Here is a 16,828-nt window from a genome sequence, read left to right as displayed (position 1 = left end):
AGTGGTTCGTGATCATCATATAAAATGACAAATAACCTATATGCTTGCACATAGAAAGAAAAACTAGTATCACTGGTTAAAACTTGAGTAAGGTCTTAAAATCGGATGAAAATATTCAAGAAATCGCGATATTTTACTTTGAATAATAAATAACAAAGGGATATTTCCTCGGGTTCTAAACAGCATTCCAGACCTGTTTACCCATATTGATGTTTCTCAGTATTCTGTATTAGATTTGTCAGTGAAATTTGGTATTTGCTAGTAAGATTTCACTTTCCATCGATTTAACTAGAGAACAACCACATTTCTGAGTACCATTTCCAGCTTTTGGGCAAATGACATCACTCAAGTGTTTAAAATCTTTTTCATGATCTTTTTAGCGATTTACACATTTTTCTATGATGTTGACACATCTTTCTTTGACACTGACACGTCTTCCTTGGTGCCAGGGTTAATCGAGAGTTTGTGTGGTACACGTAGTTCAACTTCCTTCTCAGAATGAGGGAATTTGATCTTGGCAAAAATGGAGACTATATTTGATTTAAACTGAATTATAAGTGTTAAAAATATGATGAGAGCGAGAATTCCAGCGCAGAATCCAACAACAATGGCCGCCAAGTCTCTGAGTTTATGTTTGGTAGCTGAAGTATTCGTGTCTGTTCCATTTGAATTCTGTCAATTAAAAGAGCGAAGAGTTCTATCAAGGAAATATTTATAATTTGTGATAACAAGACACAGAGAAGTAATTTTTACATACGTGTAAGTGATACAATGGACATTCATTTAACTTATTTGTCGTAAGAAGCAAGATATTGTTCCACAAGTCGTGGGGCCATTAACCATAATGTAGAAGAGAGATTAAATAGACACAACAAGGAATAAGTTTTAATATCGAGTATTAAATATTAACAGAAGAGTTTTATATGTATCAAATTTAAATTATAGGTTCTTAGATCGAGTTCATGAATTCAACCTCAGCTACATTGCCGCCAGAGTCTACTGCAATGAAAATGGAGATTCAAAAACAAAATTATTTATTTATACTAATAAATTACCGAATCGGATCCTTACTAGCATTTTAGTCATATTAAATAAATCAAAGCTTACAGACAAAACAGTTAACTCACCTGATGATCTTCATAGGTTAGGTTATAACGACCTTTGTTTCCCTTGACATCCTCTACAATCAACACAGCCTCGTTCTGACAGCAACTGGTACTACAGAATCCAAAAGAACTTAGCTATTGTTCAACTGGTATTATAGAATCCAAAAGAACTTATTTATTGTTTAATTGATATGAAACATATGGAGATAACGAACAGTATTCAACATCAAAAATCCATGAAAAAAATACAAAATAGGAGCAGAGCAAACACGGACCTCCAAAACATCATAAGTGGGATCAGGTGCCATCTAGGAGTGAGCATCCATTGCCGACCGGTAACACCCGCCGTGTGCTCCTTGTCATGATCGGGAAATAATGTAAAAATCCTTCCTCAATTCAGTGTATAAATAATGGACTAACAATTAGTATGAAAAACGTTAGTATTTGACTCAAAGATAAATTGCATTTGCTGTCAAGTTGATTATACCGACCATTGAACTACGAAATGATGATTTTAAACGAGACTGATAATATTCTTTTTTCATCGACTTGTTTGTCAATAATTTACCTCGTTTTAGAAATTGTTCATACATAGAGCATGCTTTTGCGTATCGAATCAACTGAGATATATAAACTCCGTATGCAGGTGATGAAGGTATATTGCTGCATAAGAAAGGGAAGTTGACAATTGAAAAGTTAAAGTCATCACGTTTATCATAGAGCTTGGTTGTTGGATTACCATTAACATCTTTTTTCAAGTAAAATATCCAAATATGAAACAAATGTGTCAGACTCTGTAGTGTCTTGTATCTCAAGCTCACCAGGATATATCGTATCGACATAAGAATGGAAATAACCACTATTAAGTGACAATACGCCGTCGATAATTTTGAATGTTGAGTTGAGGGCCACAGCAAGTGTTTTCTTCTTTTAACGCAAAAGATTTGGACAAATTCTGCTTCATATGAATACAAAAATAGATCTGCTAATAATGAGACGCAATTAATACCCATGGGAATTCCAATAGATTGTTGGAAGACCTGGTTTCCGAACACCACATAGATATTGTCTATCAGAAACTCAAGCATCTCTTTGATGTCAACTTCAGAGTATTTGTGTGTACAATCAGAATGTTTTTTAACAAAATAATTTTGCAAATGACCAATGACAACGTAAGTGAATTTACGAGTTCCATTTTTATTGAAAAAGCATCTGTCAGTGATATCAAAAAGCTTAGAATTTAATTTATCGTGGAGAATGATTGTGTATAGAGTTGGAAGCTCGTAAGTTTTATGCTGTTGATTTTGGTAAATTCTTGATTTCAAATTGTCCAATATTTATTTGGAATTTTTAAGTATCCACATCTGTTTTACACCACTTCTTGAATATATTGCTGCGCAGTACTCTTGAAGTCTCTCCTTCACTGCTGTTAATATCTTAGTGAGGAGTAAAGAAAGAGGCTTGGTTAAACATTTACTGGAATGTATCTTTGTTTGTAAGAAGTTTCGGAATCCAATATAGATATCGTACGTAGTTCTAATTCATTTTGGTTCTTTAGGATATTAAAAATATTCAAAACTAACAAAACAGACAAATCTCTGTTCCCTGCATCATTTAAAGTGGCTCCAATTATGCACAGATATAGCAATTTTGTAATACTCTGTCTTCTTTAGGTTTGAAATAAAAATCCTGGATATCGCCAAGACTGGCTCGGTACAAATGAGCACCTCATTTGTAATTCAAGGCCCTAGAGTTTTTCTTTTCAGTTTTAAAAGACATAAATTTTCTCCTTTTCTGTTACATTTGGCGCAGTGTACTTAGGACTTGAACATGCATTAGTTTTAGATTTGAAGAATGAGAGAAATACCTTATGTTTCCGTGTATTGGTACATTAGCCAGGCCATCAGTGAAATTCTCTGTCCGGACAAAGGAATGGATTGTATCCTCTGCCACCACACGGTGAACTCCGGACTCGTTATCCTGGACCACAAACAAAACCACCCATTCTCCTATCTTAGTCAAAAAAGGAAAATATTATTCAATATTTGTGTATTGTACAAAAAGTAGATTTACCGACATTGATTCATAATTAAGCAGAATGAGGATATTTGTTCTCTGAAATTCAACTAAAGATCATAGGCGCTCCCCATGTAATTCTGTAAATGACGTATGATAAGTATATATAGGTCTACCCCTCTATACTATAAAATATCCAAGGCCTGCAACTGGGCGCCATTGTGGATTTCGCCTGGGACCTCTGACTGACTTACTTTAAGGATATCTGGGGTATACTGGGCTGGTTATCAGCATCGGGTACTCTAATTTATTGAAATAAAATATTTGCAAACTTTTATCCAGCACCATTCCGTTGCTTTCTCTTGTTTTCAAACATTTTTCTACTACACCGTCACACTTAGCTGATCTCGGCCGGAAGAAGTCGATTTCGTCGATTTTCAACAACTCGTACGAAAATAACTTTCGGAAGTTTGACAATATTTAGTGGGGAAAGTACATAGGCGCTTGGTTTCAGGGTGGTGTATTTTGTGTATTATGTGTTTTTTGGTTTGTCTGAATACCCTCATTAAAATAAAAATGAAAACTCGCTGAAATTAGCACGTTTTAAAAATGTCATATGTACAGTATATATACTCTCATAGGCACGTATATGTAGCATCGTTTTTGAAAGTGAGGGGGGGGGGGGCAGCCAGAGAGAAACATTTTTCATTTTTATTTTAATGAGGGTATTCAGACAAACCAAAAAACACATAATACACAAAATACACCACCCTGAAACCAAGCGCCTATGTACTTTCCCCACTAAATATTGTCAAACTTCCGAAAGTTATTTTCGTACGAGTTGTTGAAAATCGACGAAATCGACTTCTTCCGGCCGAGATCAGCTAAGTGTGACGGTGTAATAGACAAATGTTTGAAGACAAGAGAAAGCAACGGAATGGTGCTGGATTAAAGTTTGCAAATATTTTATTTCAATAAATTAGAGTACCCGATGCTGATAACCAGCCCAGTATACCCCAGATATCCTTAAAGTAAGTCAGTCAGAGGTCCCAGGCGAAATCCACAATGGCGCCCAGTTGCAGGCCTTGGATATTTTATAGTATAGAGGGGTAGACCTATATATACTTATCATACGTCATTTACAGAATTACATGGGGAGCGCCTATGCTAAAGATCGACGATTTTCTGATTGTTGTACTTCAACATCTACAACGTGGTTGTGTTGTTATTGATACATATCACCAGTCCATACCGAGCATCTGACGTTTTTGTAACATCTGTCTATAAAGGACAGTTTGCTGAAGGCCGGGGGTGATACATCCGCCTCAGGACTACTTCCTGTAGTGCCCCGCGTCGTGTCTCCAGTCCATGGAGATATTGTCGTTATCATGACAGAACTTCTGTCCGTAACAATTGTATCGTTAGAAATTGTAATCATCGTGCTTTGATATGACACCATCTTTTGCGAATTGACCTCAGTAAATCTAGAAGCGGAAGTACTCTTTTTTGAAATTGCTCCAGGTGACGTCATCACATCTGATTTTGTCGAAGGTGAGTTATTGGATGGTTTCACAACCAATGAGACTTTAGTAAATTCTATACTGTGATTGGTTCCTTCTACACTTAAAGTTATGTCGCTGGAAAATAATAGGAAAAATCATGTCGACGTCACATTATTAACCAAAAGCTAGCATTGAAATATGTAATTTAATTCACGATAAACATCCCTTAAAAGAATTTTTTTTTCATGTATATGATGAGTAAAATAATTTATTTCTACTACTATGCACTTTCAATGTTGTACATGATGAAAATCATTACTAGTATTTAATGTTTAATTTATGATTGTGTAAATTGATCACTGCCAACGAGGAATATTTTCCTCAATTTTCGTTAATAATCAAAAAATATTTAGAAAACAAAAAGAAGCACAGAATTTCGCAGTCTTAGATTAGGCAATCTTTTCACAAAGCTTTAAACGATGGTTTTTCTACAAAACGATTCTGAAAAAAACATTTTCTATTTTTCAAAATCTCATTATTTCCAATTTGAGTAAGAGGATTTCCACATCCTTTATATTCATTTTTTTATTCATAAAATGGAGTTAAGTAGAGCCGGTGACTGACAGCCGGATTGCGTGATATAATGACCGATCGATGGCAAAAATATTTGGAATCCTTGCAATAAGCTATTTGCATTTGGTGTGACAGAAACTAAATGCTATTGCGTGATCTTCTATCTTCTGTTTTATTAAAAGGCCAAAAATATCGGTAAAAATCGCACTTTAGTTTGTGAGTTTTTAATGCACATTGTCAGTTAAGCTTTATCTAATTAAGATGACAGATATGAAGTTTCAAATATATTTAGTCTGATTGATTTTCTGCGTCAGTTTTTCGGAATATTTGTTCTTAAAACAAAAGAGCATATCAATACTCTTCACCAGTCAATTTAACCAATCTTTGCAGTTACCTCAAATGATTTCCTTTTTTTATATTTACATATCGCGTTTATGACAGATCTAGAGTTTATGTGACCATCATAAATCAGTTCCTTATTCGTGTGATACCCAAAGTATATGTACCCACAAACTTTATGATTTACAGTGCATTTTATAAATGCAAATAGTATTCATTATTTGTTTGATAAAAATCAGAAAATATTCAAACAATAACTAATTGCAATGAGTTTTAAAGAAGAATGGACATCATGCCATGTCAATTTTACGTTTTAGAGGACAGAAGGGTCAAACAGTAACAAAATGATCAGTATCAGTTTCAAAATGTATGCATGGTAAAAGTGCGATGGCAAACACTTTCAAAATAAAAAAATATAAGATGCAAATCTATATTGGATGTCTTATGCGCGCCCATTTAAAAACATCAATTTAGCCATCACATATCAACGCACACTTCATCGTCGCAAAGCCATGCACGGGTTAATTGTGTGTCCATCCTGTTTGTGGAAATAAAATGGACACATATGTTGGATTGCGATAATGCTTAAATGAAAAAGACTAATATAACGAACATTTCCATCGATTTCAAATAATCTTAAACAATACAAATCTGTGAAGAAAACATAAACACGAATCCCTGGAAATTCAAGAGGTGGGATCAGATGACATGGAGGAGAAAGCATCCCCTGTCGACCAGTCACATCCGTCGTGTGACAAACTCAAACAAACTGGTTTGCTGATAATCTAAGCTTCTACAGTAACAATTAACAAATTACAAGGACATACCAAGTGGACCCAACAGAGGATTGAGGAGATATCGTGACATCAAAGGCTCCATATTGTTTGGTGTGAGAAGGGATTTGAACTTCACTCCCTGACGTGGCATTGCTAGCAAACTCCTTGTTTGAAAATTGCAAAATGAATATATATTATGTTCATTAGTAAATAGATTCTTCAAATATTGCCATAATCACTGGGTTTTTATAAGCCTGTAGTTTCAGTACATTGAGTTGTTCACGTCTAGTTATTAAAAACAATGCTATTATAGATGGTGAAATCACATCGTGTTTATCATAAAACTTCGAATTCTTTTCAGAAATTTAACCTCTTATAATAATTTTTAATCTTGGTCCGACATATACTTAAAATATGGCACAAATTATTATACCATATGAATGTTCTTCTTCTCTTAAAAAACTATACACCATCAAAACTTACACTTGGATTAAATGAATCCAATAGGACTCGTATATTGAGGGTTTGATTCCTGTCTTGGTTGTTATATAAACTATAGAGAAACACGACGTTACTGCCTGGTGAAGTATCTACAAAACAGTTAATTACTAATATTTATCGATGATTCGCATTGAAAGATTGCTAAGTATGTTTGTTATTTACTCTCGCTTTTTCGCATACTGCCTTGAAGTGTTGTGTGTGTTGTAGACGGTCAGTTGGCTAAGACTCACTGTCTCACTCCAGTTGTCAAATAGTGAAGTATATGCTGCATATCTCATCAGACAAAGAGTTAGCATTCGAAAGATCGAAGACAGAACAATTAGTGAAAATGTCCTATATCAGCAATACCATACCTTTCGTAATTTGTGAAATTGACACGGTAAATGTTTTGGGTAGAATCACAGAGCTCTGTCTATGGACGATGTTGTTCTCTTTGTCTCTAGCTATCAGACCGACTCGGAAGGCCTAAAACATCAAATAACCACGGTAAGAGGAATCAAAGAAATGGTTTTTCCTTGTAAAGTCTCAAACCTTAATATCTAGAAATAACAAACAAGATATCTTTGGAACTGAACCTTTAACCAAGAGCCAAGAAGCCAAGACAACAGAATAAAGAACATTGATATATATAATTATATACATATAACAACACAAAGCCTGAAAGAGCATAGATAAGTACGTGTTTACCAGTCGGAGAATAAAACAACTCACCTGATCTGGGACAGTAATGACAACTTCGTAAAAACTGTGTTGTCGTCCAGCGCCTAATGTCGACACATTGTAAATATCAGAAAACCCGTTCAGGCAAATAATCCCAACACTGGAAACCAACTGTAGATATTCTCTTCCAGACACCTCAACACCAAGGGTAACATTGCTGTCTAAAATATTGCTGTTTTTTTTTAAATATTCAGAATTATGCATAACGTTTAACCAGTTGCTACAATTTATATACAATTAAAAGAATTTCCAATACCACATAACTGATTTGTTAAAGGTAACATATCATAAAACAAAAATTCCAGTGGCCACAATCATCAATAGGTGAAAAGTTTTCTTTTTTTTCTGTTCCTACAAATACTGAACCTTTTAAGTGGCCCGTTGTAGACCATGAGATTAAGTTTGGGAAAAATATCTAACTACTAGTACTGAGTATATTAAACATGAATGCACATGCCTTCCTACGAAAATATTGAACCCAATCCTCTGTTGTGGACCCTGACTTGTCAATGACTACGCTATTGCAGACAAAAAGTCAAGATGACAGTGGGACATTTGTGTTGGATCAACATTGCATTGCAAACAATCCTCTCAACATTGCATGAGGATGTTTGCATTGGCTCAACATTGCACTAAGACGTTTGTCTTGCATTGCACGGGTACCTTCATAGTTTGAACAACAATGCATTGGGAAGTATGTGTGTGGATCAGTATTGCACAGGACCGTTTGTATTGAATCAACATTGCTTGGGACATGGATCAACATTGCAAGGGAGACGTTTGTGCTGGGTTTTATATTGCATGTGGACGTTTGTATTGGAACAGCATTGCACGGGGACTTTCCTGTTCTCAAAAACCTTTGGTTCAGGTTAATCAAAAAAGAAAAGGAAAATACAATACCCTGTAACGGGTCTCCGTCAGTGGGATTGTCAGAAAGATCCATAAACTGGACTTGGAACGTGACGTCACTCAGACCCCAGACAAATACGGTGTACGTCTGCTCGCCCGAGCACGTCACTGACCACTCTCCTGTATAAACAGAAGGTATTATTTCATAGAAACTTAAATACTTTATGTCATTGGGGATTGTTGATGGTTCTACTTTAATTACTCAGTATTATTCTTCTTAATTTATCATTACTTGTTTATTTTACGTTTATTTTCATAACACAGAAACAGCGTAATTTGTTAACTACATGTATACGTGTATCTATTTACCTGCATTTGGAGTCCTTTCGGAAGCTCTCTTTTTGTACCCACTTGATTCATTGTCATCTGTTGCTATGACGACAGAATCTGAGGACAAACATTAAAAATCACTAGTAACAAAAACAATTTATTTTGATATATGGAGAATTGCTTTAGTTGACATCATAGACAGCTGCATTTACCATAAAAATGAAACTCGTAAATATAACTTACTGAGTACCTTGTCATTAGTCATTTACAAAATTATTTTGTAAAAACATTCTGATTGTACACACAAGTACTCTACAGTTGATACTAAAAGACGATTGAGTTTCTTGTTGACAATATCTATGTGGTTTTTGAAGACCACGTCTTCCTAATCTGTAGGAATTCCTAAGGATATCACTAGCGTCACATTATTAGCTGGCCTTTTTTGTTTTCATTTGATTCTTTTATACATGAAGAGAAAACATTTGCTGTGGTCTCCAACTCGACATTTTATATATCGATGACGTATTATTAATCAACAATGGCAAATTCCATTCAGTCGACACGATATATCCAGGTGACCTTGAAATAAAAGATACTACATAGTCTGTCACATCTGTTTCATGTTTGGATATTTTACTTGAAAAAGACGTTGATGGTAATCTAACAACCAAGCTTTACAATAAACGTGATGAATTTGTTTCAATCGTCAACTTTCCGTACTAATGCAGCAATATACAGTACCTTCATCACCTACATGCATACGGAGTTTATATCTCGCAGTTGATTCATGCTCTAGGTATGAACAATTTCTAAAACGCAGTAAGTTATTGACAAACAAGTTGATGAAACAAGAATATCAACAGACATTATATTACTAGTATTTCTTCAAAAGCTGCAAAATAAATGTTGGGTTTGATTTGCACAATACCGTGTGGATCCTTTAGTGTACAGTTCTGCTCATGTCTGACATTCTGTATTTCTACAACAACATAGGACACGGTGGAATCTATAGTAAACGAAATGTCTGATCCATCTCCACGTGCCTGGAGAACCTCAATCAGGACTAGATCCGCCTGTCAAAAAGAGAATCAGGGGTACTGTGTGCACTAAGTTCGCTTCATGATACACCCCCCTCCCCCATATGATTATAATGGCAAAGTCTGGGAGACCCAAAATAAGTGTCAGATCAAAAATTAAGATAGCAAGTTCACAATGGCATTATGTAATAAAGATCTGTGAAAGTATCATAAAAATTTAATCAGTGGTATGAGAAGTTGTTCTGCTAAATTTTGTGTGATGCGTCTAGTGTGTTGGTGTTGGTGTCTGTGTGCTTGTCACCTCTCGCTTTCAGCCCTCACCGCTGGCAGCAATGCGAAAAGGGAAGCAATTTGTAGGTCTTCCTCTGCCAGTACATAGCCTCTCCTCAACAAGTCTATGCAATGCCTCCTCGTGGAAGCAGACGGATACTGGGTACCTTTCGGCCCAGGCTAACTTCGCAAGGGCGCAGGGGAAGATGAGGCTCGAAAGCCTTGGTTGGCAACTCATCTAGGGAAGAAAACTTACTACAATCCGGATTAAGTAGGAGACCGTTAGCAACTACTATGTTGCCCCCCCCCCCCCACGACATAAACTTGGAGGTTGGACTTGAAGCTAATCACCTCCTTCCATAAAAGAATTGATTACGGAAATCGTTACAACAATTAGAAATATTGAAGGAAGGGCAAATGCGACATACGAGATTCCAGATGAGGATTACCTTCATTGGGAATTCGAGAGAATGACGGCAATTAGGAAAAGCTCAGAGGACCCTAATGGCCTGAAAGGAACACAGATACCATCCATAAAACACCTAAAAACATCACCAAGATCTGATGTTGGAACGTAAGATCAATGTTCCAGATTGGAAAAACAGCTAACATCGTAAGACAGTTTAACAGATATAAGTTGGACAAAATGGGACTAATTGCAGTTAGATGGACAGGTTTTAGTGAACTAAAGACAACCTCTGGAGAGACCATCTTGTACTCTGGAGCTGAAGGACATCATAGAGGAGTAGGACTTATACTTGGCAGGAAAAGCCGACAAAGCTTGATGGGATGGAATATTGTTAATGATAAAATCATCAGCGCACATTTTTCCTCCCGCTGCGCTGAGCTAACAATAAAACAATTATATAGCCCAACAAAAGAAGCAGACGAAGCGGATAAGGACACCTTCTACGAACAGCTACAAAGAGAAATTGCAAAAGTGTCTAATCATGATATACTGATGGTAATGGGTGATGCAAATGCAAAAGTTGGAAAGTCGAATGAAGGATCGGAAAGAGTCATAGGACAAGAGGGCATTGGGACTATATATGAAAGAAAACGACATGAGGTTATCAGAAATGTGTGTTCTTAATAACTTAATCATCTGCGGAACCCTCTTTAAGCACCTTGACATACACAAGCTTACATGGGAGTCACCTAATGGAAGAGATAAGAACCAAATTGGCCGTGTAATGGTGAATGGCAGATACAGAAAATCTGTATGTGACGTACAGGTTATGCGTGGTGCAGATGCCAATTCAGATCACCATCTAGTACTGGCTAAAGTAAAGATGAAGCTCTGCAGAAACTTAAAGCCAAAGGAAAGCAACAGGAAGATGTACAATGTCAACAAGCTGAAAGATCCAAGAATAAGCAAAGGATTCCAAATTGAATTAAGAAATAGGTTTCAGCAACTGGCTGATGATGAAAACACAATCAATGAAAATGAACCCTTGTTAAAGCACTCGGAGCTCCTCGGGTGGCTCGTACGTACCTCGCACACTAACCTCGGACGTCAACAGTGATCTACCATCTTGCTGATTCAGTCATGTGATCGTATTTGAATTTCATTCAAATGTAACACTTTTGAAATCCGAGTTACTTTGTTGCACGCCCAACACTGTGTACTGGCTTTCAAAGACTACTAACATATCGTTGTAACTAACATGAGGAATTACACAAATAAAGAAACCTTTTCGAAGAACTTTAGGCAGAGCGAAATATGAAATGAGTGACAAGGCAGTTTACGGCGGAGAAATGTATCGACTTGATGCGTATTACTCCACCTATCACATCAGAGGTGTGAATGGAGCGTAGCGGAGTCAGCTGAGGATTTGCCGATTGGTGTTAAAAAAGTATATAATGAAACAGCAGAAAAGATCTTGGGCCAGAAGAAAAGGAAACACAAAGACTGGCTAAAAAAACTAAAGGTAGAAATAGGAAGATCAAATTCAGAGAGAATAAAGGAAATCAAGAGAGAAGAATGTAAGACCGAAGACAAGGAAGTGAAAAGAAGAGCAGGAGCTGATAAAAGGAAAAATCTGGAAAATATAGCTAACCAAACAGAGAATGCAACAAATACAAACCGTCTGAGCGAAATTTACCCACTGACCAAGCAGCTTTGTGGGAATAAAAGAAACAAGACAAGCGGCATAAGGTCCAAGAATGGTGAACTAATAATTGAGGATGGAAAAATATTGAAGAGATCGATGGAAAGAGCATTTTGAAGAGGTCTTTGATGTCCCAACAGAAACAACAGAATTAGCTGAAGAATGCACCATCCAAGAGAACAGAATTGATGAAATTGACACAACACCAACAAGTAAACATTGATGTAACCATCAATTGTCGCCCGGGAAATATATAAAGTAAGCAATGGAAATGAGTCTTGATCATCAAACCGCTTTGGTATGTGTGAAACGGCATGCGTCTAATTGATGGCGACGATAGTCGCTAGTATTTTGAAAACTTACAGTCGGATAAAAATCAAACAAAAACGATACCATTTTAAACTTGATCAATTCCTCATGTAAATGTTGGCTGCATAAAATTTAAATTGAAGTTAGACACATGTATCACCTATATTCAAAAATGTATTAATTTTCAATTTTAGAATATAAAACAGGAACTACGCAGAGTGCGTTTTTATGCGAGAAGTAAAATTCAATATTCTAAAAAAAGGGATCTGTCGTTTTTTCGATTGTATATGATAAGCAACTTTATATATTAAACATGTAAAACATATTTATTTTTACATATTCATTTTATAGAAGTAAATATATTATGTGTCTCGTAATTTAGAAAGGGAAAGAACATTCTGATTAACAATATTTTCAATGTTTAGAAAACCTTTAATTCTGAATAACTTCTCCCACCCCAATCACCATACACCAACACTTAAACTTATATGTATAGAGCAGCCCGGTCCTCCGGGCTGCAATAAGAGAGGAAGAGGTCAAAAAAAAAACAATCCAAAAAATAAAGAATGTAAAGAGTCCCGGCATAGATACGAGGGTTGTCCAAAAAGTTCGTGGACAATGACGTTTTTGTTAAAATAAATGGTTCTATATGCATCTATTGTATATCAAAATATTTCCTATGGAAAACCAAGTCAGAATGATTTAATTTTAATTGATGAAGCTTAATATTTTTGTAAAAAAATCGGGGTCTTTAAAGATCGCAGATTGTGCGCACGGACCAGTCTGACGTTAAGCTAACTTTATTTTAACGTCAAAATTTTGGATTTTGACTTAACACATTCTCATGGACACACACTGCATTTCTTTTTTAAGGCGCACCGCACTTCCAAGTGCTAGCAATGATTTTTAAGTATAGATAATAATTTATTTAATTTTTAAAATTCAAAACGATGCACAAAAATTTACGAGCATCATCTAAATAAGCAGTTTGTATACACAAACTGCACAGACTTATAACAACGTCATGAATAGAAATCTCCTTTTTCAGTAAATTGCATGTGTTTTAAATTCTTGTAGTGTCTTCGAATTTGTACACACCGTTGAAAAACCGTATATACAAATCTCAAATCGATACACTTAATATATTTCAATAAGTTTGAGTTGTTTAAACAAATATTTTGTCTCTTACGCCATTTCAACTATATTAAAACTTATATCTCGGATCGGACGCTGCCCCTTGCCGACGGCCGACGTCGCTTTTTTGTCGAGTTTTGACACATATTCGTTAGGGTTTTAGTTCATTTATTCCACTCTGTATGTAGTAACCGAAAATTGAGATATCAAAAAATGATTATAGCCTTTTTATTTGTGTTACATAAAATTTTTATCAATTTTTGACTTGTTTTATTTAGAAAATAATCATTTTAATCCGAACACTTTATATCAGAGTTTATGTCATTTTAGCTTTGGTCCGTGCGCACTATCTGAAATCTTTAAAGACACCGATTTTTACAAGATTATTACGTTCCATCGATAAAAATTAAATCATTCTGACTTGTTTTTTCATAAGAAATATTTTGATGTACAACAGATTTATATAGAACCATTTATTTTCACAAAAACGCCATTGTCCACGAACTTTTTGGACAACCCTCGTAACATCAATGCGGAACTCGCTCATTGTCAAAATACCTAAGAAAGGAGATCTGACAACTATAGAGGAATATCACTACTATCCTTGCCATCAAAGTACTTTGCAGAAGAATGATCGAATTAGAGATGTACTAGAGGACAGATGAAGACCAGAGCAAGCTGCATATCGAAGAGGAAGAGGAACATAAGAACAGAGATTCTGAGAAATATTTTAGAACAATCTATAGAGTGGCAAGCACCACTGTACATAAGTTTCATAGACTTTAAAAAAAGCCTTTGACAGCATAATAAGAAACTGTGGGACATACGAAGGCAGTATGGAATTCCTGACTTATATGTGGACATCGTCAAGAAATTATACTATGGAAGTTCTAGTTGTGTTATAGAGAATGGAAGAACAACAGACTGGTTCAAAGTACAGACAGGAGTGAGACAGGGTTGTGTTCTGTTGGGGTTCCTGTTCTTCATTGTGGTTGACTGGATTATAAGAAATACCAACAATAAGAAGAGAGGCATACGTTGGAAATTTATGTCAATATTAAAGACCTGGATTATGTAGACGACCTTGCACTTATTTCCAGCAAACACAGCAACATGCAAGAAAAGACCAGTAGATTACACGATGTTGCGGAATATACAGGCCTAAAAATTAATGTTGAGAAAACAAAAAGCATGAGAGTAAATGGAAAGGAGGCGGATGCCATCAGGATAAATGATAAAGAAATAGAAGAGGTCGAAACATTTCTCTACCTGGGTGCCACAATGGACAAGACCGGAGGAACTGAGACAGATATTGGGAGAAGGCTAGGGTGAGCCAGGACCGCCTTGCAGCCCTTGCCAATGTATGCATGGAGGTCAGCACAATACAGCACAAAGACCAAACTTAAGATCTTCAACACAAATGTTCTGTTTGTGTTGCTGTATTGCGCTGAACTATGGAGAACAACAGAAAAAGACGACGAAAAACTTATTACGTTTCCATCGAAAATGCCTTAGGAGGGTCCTAAAAATACACTGGCCTGAAAAGATAACTAACCAACAACTGTATGAAAGAGCAAGATCCATACCTCTATCAAGGACCATCAAAGGAAAGAGATGGGGATGGATAGGCCACATCCTCCGAAGGGAAGAGAACTCACACATTAGAACAGTTCTCACATGGGCCCCTGAGGGAAAGAGACGAAGAGGACGGCCAAAGAACACCTGGCGACGCTCTGTTGAGAGAGAAAGGGAAGAACTGGGCTGGAACATTTGGAGGGAGGGGCAAGTTGTTGCCAGTGACCGCCGTAAGTGGTGTTCTTATTTGAACGACCCCATGCGTCCTCCGGGGCACGGAGAGGATAAGTAAGTGTATGAGTTGCGGATTAGAGATGCATGGGTACCCTTCTATATATAATAGAATGAATGGCAATGTCCATGTTTTGCTATGGGAAACCCACAATGTGTGTTGGATCAATGAGTTGATTACATAAAGCTTTCGCGAAAGCGAGGGGACATTTCATTTCTTTCTTCTGTCAGTCGGTCTGTCTGTCACAAAAACTTTAACCTTGGTCATAACTTTTGAATAAGAAGAGATAGGGCTTTTATATTTTAATTGTATATTGTCTATACAAAGGCGTTTCCAAATATACTATGATTTTTGCCCCCGGGATCTTAGCCTTCAAGTGTATCCTACTTTTCAATGCAATTTTAACATTACTTCAAATTGGTCACAGCTTTTTAAAGCGGAAAGATAGATCGTTCATATTATTATACATGTATATTACCTGTGGTAAAACCTTTCTAAATATACTATACATATATTTTTTTTTAGCCTGTGACCTTGACGTTTGACCTATTTCCTACTTTTCAAAAATGTTATTTTTCCTTGTAACTTTTGATTGAGAAGAGATAGGGCTTTCATATTTGACATGTGCATTATCTATGACAAGAAGTTTTCGAGCATTTTATGATTTTTTTCAACCTTGACCTTGACTTTCATGTTTGATCTAATTTTCAAAAAAGTTAACTTTGGTGATTACTTTTGAATGAACTATGATAGAATGTTCATATTTAACACAAAATGCAATAAATAATGACATTCATCTACTAAGACATCGAAAGCGGGGGACCACAGTCCTTTGAATTCGCTTATTAATTAAAAAAATCTATATAGTAACAGCTAGGGGTCACAAGAAATTGAAAAAAAAAAATATTGAAGACCTACTCAAAAATTAATTGTTTGACCGTAACATATATATAATTATATAGACAGAAAAAAAAATATATTATTATACAAAATATATTTTTAACAGTTTTGTAAAATGTTCACAAGGAAAGCATCAAATTTTATAAGCTTTCAGTGCAATAAATGCGTACTCCTTAAAGGGGGTCCAAGGTTTTGTATGAATTAAACCCTGAACACTTTAACATTAAGGCGGGGAAATGGGGTATCTGGTCCCCATTGGATACATGCATAATTCTAGAATATAAATTCAAAAAGACTTACCTGATTTACAGATTACCTGCTCAATAAATCTGACAATATCGATAAAACCACAGAGAGAGAGAGATACCTGTCTTTGTAGCCTAGCAACGGAATGAAGTTTGTCAGTTGAGAAATGAAGTTTGTCAGTTGAGAAACCCCCAAGTAAAACACACTGAAATAGAAATAGAAAACTAAAATAACATCCCATGATCGCTCCCCATCTCTAGTTTTAGTTTAAAAAGTTCCCCTTATCTTTATAGTTTATCTAA

At 35.9% G+C, this 16,828-nt stretch overlaps 1 protein-coding gene across 1 annotated transcript; it reads right to left on the bottom strand.

Annotated features, from left to right (window-relative positions):
• Positions 1-14: 14 nt before the first annotated feature.
• On the bottom strand, positions 15-16,767 carry LOC134250170 (uncharacterized). The gene is made up of 12 exons (XM_062732519.1): positions 16,648-16,767; positions 9,641-9,785; positions 8,752-8,829; positions 8,434-8,562; positions 7,525-7,694; positions 7,167-7,278; positions 6,796-6,902; positions 6,364-6,476; positions 4,375-4,759; positions 2,974-3,119; positions 1,128-1,218; positions 15-672 (listed from the first exon to the last, which is right to left on the bottom strand). Exons 1-12 carry the CDS (start codon positions 16,765-16,767, stop codon positions 397-399), a joined length of 1,872 nt encoding a protein of 623 aa, XP_062588503.1. The 3' UTR covers positions 15-396.
• Between the last annotated feature and the right edge of the window lie 61 nt (positions 16,768-16,828).

The sequence above is a fragment of the Saccostrea cucullata genome, unplaced genomic scaffold, assembly GCF_032062105.1.
Source record: "Saccostrea cucullata isolate Sc308-1 unplaced genomic scaffold, CSIRO_AGI_Scuc_v1 ctg44, whole genome shotgun sequence".
NCBI lineage: Eukaryota > Metazoa > Mollusca > Bivalvia > Ostreida > Ostreidae > Saccostrea > Saccostrea cuccullata.
The sequence above is the reverse complement of the archived record's forward strand: the minus strand, read 5'-3'. Positions and strand labels throughout refer to the sequence as shown.

Bases quoted from the DNA above. Each gene is read 5' to 3' on its own strand.
- LOC134250170 (XM_062732519.1), bottom strand. From the start codon at position 16,767: ATGGGATGTTATTTTAGTTTTCTATTTCTATTTCAGTGTGTTTTACTT. The intron at 9,786-16,647 runs GTATCTCTCTCT...TCTTTTTGACAG, and splicing joins TTGCTAGGCTACAAAGACAG to GCGGATCTAGTCCTGATTGA. The intron at 1,219-2,973 runs GTATTTCTCTCA...TGGATTCTGTAG, and splicing joins CCAATACACGGAAACATAAG to TACCAGTTGCTGTCAGAACG.